The 8291-nt window shown below is 42.0% G+C and overlaps 1 protein-coding gene across 1 annotated transcript in view; it reads right to left on the bottom strand.

Moving 5' to 3' along the window:
- Nucleotides 1-66: 66 nt before the first annotated feature.
- The window catches only part of LOC102384668 (fibrillin-2), a gene marked incomplete at its 5' end in the record, with an annotated part of 62765 nt that continues 54540 nt past the window's right edge, over nt 67-8291 (bottom strand). The window contains 2 exons of the mRNA XM_006039061.2: nt 67-327; nt 5235-5360. Coding sequence (XP_006039123.2) covers nt 86-327; nt 5235-5360 — 368 coding nt within the window. The remainder of the gene's footprint in view (nt 328-5234; nt 5361-8291) is intronic.

Below are 8291 nucleotides of genomic sequence, written 5' to 3'. Positions count from 1 at the left end.
TGTGCTTACCGCAAAAAGACCACAAAATCAATACCATATGCCGTGAGCGACCCACAAAAAGCCCTCTGTCTCTCTGCAATTTAGGTCAGTCCCCACTTATTCTGTTTGCCCCCAAAATACCTCTTCCATCTGTAGTGTAGCCTGGTCCATGTGGACAGAGTTTCTTATACTGAGTGGTCCCTGGAAGTGGGCACAGCTCACACTGGTTACCCCAACCTCTACCTCCATCACAGCAGCACTCCGACTTGGTGACAAGATTACGGCTGCTAGAAGCCATCTGACACATGGTCTGTAACACTTCTGCAAAGCAGAATCCTTGGCGGTTATCTGTAATGAGAGTGCAAAGGTCAAGTTAGAATATATGCACATGAAACGGTAAGTCTGTCTGGTTTATTAAAATTACATCTGAATGCTTTCAGTAAAACCTACAAGAGGAAACTGAGATCTGTGGATTAATGTGCTAAAAACTCCTGATAGTACTCTGATAGTACTTCAACTTAATCTTTCAAAAATTCTTTGTACTATCTGTGACAATCTTCTATTGTTTCTAACTTTCAAAATGTTCAGTGCTTCATGGAACTTATAGTATGACTTATGCCTCACAAGGACGTACACCAGCAACCCTGGAAGACCAGCCAACTTGCTTGAAGAGCAAAAAACAAGCAAATAGTAAAAAAAATAAAAGAAAAAACAAAAGAAAACAAAGAAAAAAAACCAGAGATTGTCAACTCTCCCAGGAGAAACTCGATGTTTGTATATGGCCTGTGTCTAAACACAGACGGTTTTGCTGATTTAATTATAGCAGAATAGTTGAAACCCTCATTAAGGATGAAAAAATTCTGAAGGTTTATATGCTAACTCTCCCAGGAGCTTTCTTTCTTCTTCTTCTTCTTATGCAGAAGGTATTAAGAGCAGTCACCTGCCTGAGTCATTAGTTAAAATGGTCTGGCTTTCCTTACTGCAGATTCTTGCATGACAACAGCTTTTTTACTAAAAAAAAAAAAAACTGTTTCCTTTTGTATTAAAAAACAGTTACATTCTACTAAAAGTAATACACCCTTGACTTTATGAACTCCTGGGTTTGTATTAGTTTTTGAAATCTCTCTCTAGGTGCAGACCACTAGCACTTGAAAATTTGTTATGAGAAATGTTAAGGAAGCAGATTTACTTCTGAGGAACCAAAAACATCATCATGCTAATTGATTCAGCTGAATGGCTTCTGATGTAAGTTCTGCTTGCACATTATGTTCATTCTCACAAATACTTTGAAGGCAGGCAAGCGACAGCAAAGTTCTTGTATTTAAGGAATAAAATCAGCAAGCTCCCTGCAGAAATTGAGTCATTTTCCCCCCTATAGACCTATGATGAGTCATCCCATTAATTTGAACAGCAAGCTATGTTACTTGATGATACTAAATAAAGACTGATCTTTTCAATGAGAGTGTGATCTATATCTGTTAGTCAAGGAAGCATGGTTACCACAGCATTGGAAAGACTGGCAAGATCTCTAGACCATTTTGGTCAGAAGAGAAGTACTTTTTATAAATCTATTTCTTAAAGACTTGTTCCTCGCTGATTTTTAAAATCAAGCTTGTTCCACTATTAGGGAAAAAAATGCATAAACCTCTATTAAAATAAATTGTTGCTATGGAAATTAATATTAATATGGGCTGAGAAAGGCAGGGTGTAGGGTTTTATCCACTTTCAGATTTGTTGTGATATCTGTGCACTCATCATGTCATGATGTCATAGTTACCAAGGAACATTGCTAGAATGTGGATTAGGTCCATACAAGAGAGGCTGTGCTAAGTAGCAGGCATTAGTTTGAGATGTAGATTTATATATATATATGAATTTTAAATATTACCTTTATGCCCTTAATTCCTTAAACAGTGAATCTGCAAGTGGCTACTAAAAGGTTTTTTTAAAATGCTTTATGTAAACTAGGATTAGTAATTCTAGATACAGGAAAAATTTGCAAAAGCACTTCAGGAATCCAAAGCATAATGAGGGTGTCAATGAGATTTAGGCACTTAAGTCACTTGAGTGTTTTGTAACACTGTTACTGATTGTCAGATAACTAAATTTACCCAGTACCCAATTTACCCAATTTTCCATGAAAATTTAATGGAAAGAAGAGCACAAAATTCACATTCAGTTTTCATTCCATTTGTTTAGATGACTAAACCCCGTGTCTGAAATACAGTTAAATGCAATTACATTGAGCAAGCCTCTGGCTATCCTAATTTGTATGTACTAATAATGAACTGTAATTTCATTTATTGCTTAACTAATTTAAATATCATTAAGGCTTTACACCTGTGCAGAATGTTCCTATTATGCCTGATTCTGAAAATGTTAACATTATTTAGTTCTTTTCTTTATGCTACATATGAACTAACTGAAGTAGACTTCTGCTCCACTAAATAGGTGTATTGTGCATGGAAGCTAAAGTTCACCGTGCACATTCTAACCAGGAGGCCCATGTTCATACAAAGCTTTGATTCATACTTAACACACAGAATACTTGACACGTGGAATATATTTTAAATTTAATAGAAGCCTGAGACAGGACTGTATGATATATATTAAGTAGACGTTTTGCATTAGATCACAGAATCTGATTAGCAAATGTGCTGGGCTTTAATTCTTAAGAAACAGGCAACACAGCCAAGGTATTTTAATGATTCCATAACCCTAAAAGCCCTAACGAAAAAACAGCAAGGTGCAAACAAACCCAGATTACAATTTTTTAAACTATGTTTCCATATATTTAAGCTAAAGAGCAATAATGACCTCCATGCAGGGAATTTCCTTGGGATTAAAGACTGGCTGGGGCTAATGGCCCAAGGCATCCTCTTCCCATCTGGTCATTAATCCTCAGAAAATGTAACGCACCTTGAATATTATTGCTTTGCTATGGGATCAACACTTTACATGGAACTGATTATACCATAAGTGGGTAAAATAATAATCAGAAAGATTTTTAAATGCAAAAATCCTATTAAATAATTCTATAAATCCATTTCTTGGCACTGAAACATGCATTATTATCTATTATGATTCTATGAATATTGTTCAAGAGGAGATCCTGTAGCTGGATTCCATTTGATAACAAAAAACAGACTGCAGTTTTATAAGGCAAATGTACTTGAACATGACCATCCTGATCAGCATTTAATAGTACCGATAGAATCTTGTCCCCAGTAGAATCTTGTCCTCAATCTACTTAACTATACTCATTTGTAAAATCTAATATTTTGTATTAGTAATTTGCAACGTGAATTAAGACACTGACAGCCAGATCCAAAACTGCAGTCATGAAAATCTCTAGTTAGCTCACGAAGCAACTAATTTTATCAACACCTCACTTTTTTATATCAAGTCTTCAGGTGCTCAAAATTCTGCTTCTGTAGATGCACAGATGCTAAACTGCTCAACTGAAACCTCAGGAGCACCTTGCTCATGTATAAACCCCATCCAATTCAGAAATTAGATGTTCCTTTGTTGGGAGTCCCCCAAGAGCATTGTCTAGTAAGCAGTCTTAGAATGTGCCTAACACATTCAGATAGCATCAGGATTTATACTGTAATGACTAACTTCTAAAATAAAGTGAAAGGAGGTAAGAGTGGTACTACAGCCTCTTTTCATATAGTAAGCTAGTGGTGATAGCACCTGCTCACAAAATAGAAGAGTTAGTTTGTCCTCTGTTGCCTGAGGGGATTAAAACTTACATTTCCCACCTCCCAGGACAGTGCCTAATCACTGAGTACTGCTGCAAAATTTGTGGCCCCATTGGACATTGTCATCAGTAGAAGGTGGATGACTGAAGGCTGTGCCAACATAGTTGAACCTCCGCCACAGAAAGTGGATGATTGTCATTAGTGAAACCAATTCTTGAAGACTGAAAATTGCTCTGTCCAGCTTTCAGAAGTTTCTATCGAAACAAGCCCCAATATTCAACAACTCTAATAGTTTCCCTTTCTTCAACAGGTAATGCCAAGCTTTCCAACTAGCTATAGCATCTTCCCATTCATTGGAAATGTCCCTCATCCTCCTTTTCCTCTAGGCTACAAGACAGTTCTAAAACTGTTTTATTGTTTCCTACTAGGTAATAAATCTTTAATATTTGCATCACCACTCTTTTAATTGTTTAGAGTTTATTTAAAGTTTTCATCAAAGGCCTGAACTTAGATCCTAAGACTTACAGAATTTTGCCATTGATGTCCCTTATTTTAAACAGTCACCAGAAAATAATCAACAAGTGAACACAGGAGGGAAATATCTTACTAACCAAGAAATTTAGGCTGGAAGTTAGAAGAAGGTTTCTAACCTTTAAAGCAATGATCTGCAGAAGCCGTAGCAGGGTCAAAAGAAAAACCCTAATGACTTATTGAATGGAACTTGATAAGTTTATGAAAGAATCTATGTTGCAGTGCCTACAATATCTTTGATGATCCAGGAGGTCCCTGTGTTTCAAAAATTTTAGTGAAAAAGTATTGCTTTGTCCATGCCTTTACACATAAACATTAGGAACAGCAGAAGTCTGATATCCGTAGCATCAGTATCTTGAAAAAATATATATTCAGAATCATTAAATATCTAGGCATATTTTGTTCTTAATGTTCAGTTTTCTTTCTTGACATTAACATCAGCATGGCTTACACTGAATGCAAACTATTTTTTCTTTGGCATTAGACCTGTAGATGTATTTTTTTCTGAATTTGAAATGCCTCATTTGTTTCAGAAACAAAACAAACCAACAGCTTCTTTTCTTTGAAAGCCAAGTTTATCATAATCCTGAAAAAATAAGGATAATATTTAATCTCTTCCATACATAGACAAGAAATGTGAAGCACTCAATATTTGCAATAATCTGGGGAATCAAAATACTGCAAATTTACAATGCTTTTATTTAAAAATTCTACCACCATTTTAAAACACATTGGAGTTTACAGGCAACCTCCACTTAATGCTGTTTCACTACAACGCTCATTTTAAATTGATACCTGATTTCACTAGGCGCTTAGTGAGTTTTGTTATAACGCTCGCGGTTGCCATCTCGGGTCATTAAAAACAATTGCAGTCACCATCTTGGATCATCAAATACTTTCTGTTTCGCTTAACACTCGTTTTGCTTAACGCTCGGTTTTTCAGGAAGCAAGAGCGCTAAGCGGGGGTTGCGTATATAATTTTTCACGTAATGAAAACGTATGGCAGGGAACTAAACTTACCAAGGCACTCAGTGCCGGATGGGCTTGATTGAAATCCCTCATTGCAGTCACACCGATAGCTTCCAATGGTGTTCACACAGCGCCCATTTTCACAGATACCTGGCTTGGTTCGGCATTCATTTTCATCTTTACAAAAAATATCAAACAAAATAAGTGATTTCGAAGTGATTTAAAATGATAAATTAAACTGTTAAGAGCTTTTTTACTCAATAAATATATATTTTGGTTGTTAGGATTTATATAATCATATTTAGGGCCTTCATGTATAGTCATGCACAGGCCCTTCAGAATGCTGGTGTTCACTTTCTTTCTTTAAAAACAAAGCACTTTGTTAGGAAGAAAGTAGAAAGTAGACTATAGCAGGGATGGTGTAAAGGGGGAGCCCCTGCCCCATTACTGAGAGGGGAAGGGAGCTCCAGCCCCTTGAACAGACTTATAATGGCAAAAGGGCACTTAAATAAAATGACAGCCTACCTCAGGTGCTGGAGGTGATTGGTAGGCCTGGGGCAGAAGTAGAGGGTCAGATGACCCAAGGAGAGGCTCATAAGCCCAGGGCCTGTCCCAGAAGGAGCAGTCTGGCCATAGGAGCCATAGGAGACAAAGCTCCAGAGAAGAGCCAGTCTGGGCTGTGTACAGAGGGATGACTCTGCATCACGGAAGGGTGGAAGAAACCCTGCACCTCGAGCAGCAAGACAGAAGTGCCTTGAGTCTTTGTGTTAGTGCTACCACAGGGTGGGATTAACCCTGATGGGGGAACTTTGTGTTTGGGAGCAGACGCTCACATTTTAATTTATGTTTGGACCAGAAGACTGGCTGTGGCTGTAAGAGGAAGATTGGAGGGCACTGGGGTGCGGCACGGGCACCCAGTTCAGGGCCCAAAGTCCAGTGGGCTGTGTAGGAGGGAGCTCACATGTTTCAGAAGAAGGACTGTTGCATGTCTGAAGATTGAGTACTAAGGCTGTGCGAAATGGCTGTGTTTCAATTCGGTTTCAGACTCAGTCATTTTGGAGGACAGTGATTCGCTTCGGTGTTTTGGATCACTGTCCTGTTTCATTTTGGCCGAATCTCCTTCAAATCTGTTTTGAATGGGCTGCAAGGGAAGCTCTGCACAGACCTACCCAGGCAGGCAGGGCTTGGGGCTGTAGGGTCCCAGAGGGGAGCAGGACAGGGCCGTGGGTGGCACATCCGGGGGAGGGACGCTGCTCTCTGTGCAGGCAAGGAGACCCCCGTGTGGATCTCTGATCCCTGTCATGCCGGGTTGCAGGGCAGGGAAGCAGCGCAGAGTGGTGAGCGAGTCTGCTGGTCCCTGCCATGCGACCTGGATCTGCAGGGAGCAGAGATCCATGCCAGGGGTCTCCTCACCACTGCTGCCCGCTCCATGCTGCCCCGGTGGCGTAGGGCTGCGTGGGGTGGGCAGCAGTGGTGAGGAGACCCTGGTGCGGATCTTTGCTCCCTGAGGAACCAGGTCACGTGGCAGGGACCAGCACATGAGCTGCATGGGTGCCACAGGCTGCCAAGATGAAGAAAAGATTTACTATGTACAGTGGAGCTGCATGTGTAGCATGAAGAAAAAGGAAATTTCCTTCTCTTCCCAGTGGCATCATTTCTCAGACAGAGGACCAGGCTGGGCCAATGGAAGAGGAATCCGCTGTCAGCGGACCGGACTTGGGCAAGGCCAGAGAGAGGGCCATCGTGGGACGGCTGTAAGTGTCGGCGCTTGCTTTTGGCAGTGGAAAGGTGAACTCCAAGCATAGAGGAAGTACAGGGGCGGATTTTTAACTGCTGCTGACTGGCTGGTTTGGTTGGATGTTGTTCTCTTCTGCTCTTGGGGCAGGGATCTGAGGCTGGAGTCCTAGGGCGGGCAGGCCACCCACTGAGGCCACGCAGAGTGTTGCTTGCCTCGGCGCTGGCGCTTTGATGCGGCGCAGCCCTGCAGCTCCTGGAGAGTGGTGGGTCCGGGTTGCTGCAGCTGGTAGTTCCCTTTTTGACAGCTGAACTATCAGTTATCTTGTCAGTTCAGCTGTTGTGCGAGTTAGTCTCTTGACAGGGGTCATCTGAATTAGACGAGGATCAGATTGGATGCTTTGCCTGAGTTTTGAGAGAAGCTGCCCAATGCCTTTTTGGTGGTAGCAGTGCCACAAGAAGAAAGATGTCTTGGCCATGGTTTCAGGCCAATTCATTGTATAGTTTTAGCAAACTTATCTAGGCATGGTGTAGATTTCATGTTCCTGGAGCTGTTGCCACTTTGGAGGGTTGTGGAGGCTACTGGGGCAGCAAAGTGGCAATACAGCATGTTCGGCACTTCCCTAGTGCTTTTATTTCTTAGATTTCAGGGCTCTTTGCAAATGTCGGTGTCGTCCTAGAAGGGGGAAGCAGAGGAGGTTACTAACTTGGGGTCACAGCAGCGGGTGGGGCAGGGATGGACCACCTGCGGCCCATGTGCCATGAGTGTGGCACAGGTCGGGCAGAGAGCAGAGTGGCGGATTGGTGAGGGAGTGGGATCGGAGTGGCACTCAGGGAGAGCACGGGGCTTGATTTGTGGCACACCTGCCAGGGAGTTTGGCCTGCCATTGAGCTGAAGTGGCCCAGCTCTCCTTCTTACTGGCTCTGCATCCTGTCTGCTGAGCCACAGTGTTGATGCTTCGTGTGCTCACTGGTGCCACAGGAGGAGGAGGCTTGGCTTTGCTGTGAAGGGCGCCCTGTGGGAACTAGGCCATCTTAGATGCAGGAAGAGGTCTGCAGTTGGGATCCCTGTTGTGGGACGCGCATGCTGGGCTCCGTGAGACTTTGAGTTCTCTTTCCTATCTGGGCTCTGGGTCCTTGTTCCACAAAGCATCAGTGTTTCAGAATGAATCATTGGGGCAGTGTGAGTCAGAAGACTAAGAAAAAAAAAAAAATAAAAAAAAAATAAAGGGGAAACCAGCATGGGTTCGTAGCAGGCAGATCGTGCCTGACTAATCTAATCTCTTTTTATGACCAGGTTATGAAACGCCTGGACACAGGAGGAGGGGTGGATGTCGTATACATAGACTTCAGGAAGGCCTTTGATACGGTATC

The sequence above is a fragment of the Alligator sinensis genome, unplaced genomic scaffold, assembly GCF_000455745.1.
Source record: "Alligator sinensis unplaced genomic scaffold, ASM45574v1 scaffold2188_1, whole genome shotgun sequence".
Classification (NCBI taxonomy): domain Eukaryota; kingdom Metazoa; phylum Chordata; order Crocodylia; family Alligatoridae; genus Alligator; species Alligator sinensis.
The sequence above is the reverse complement of the archived record's forward strand: the minus strand, read 5'-3'. Positions and strand labels throughout refer to the sequence as shown.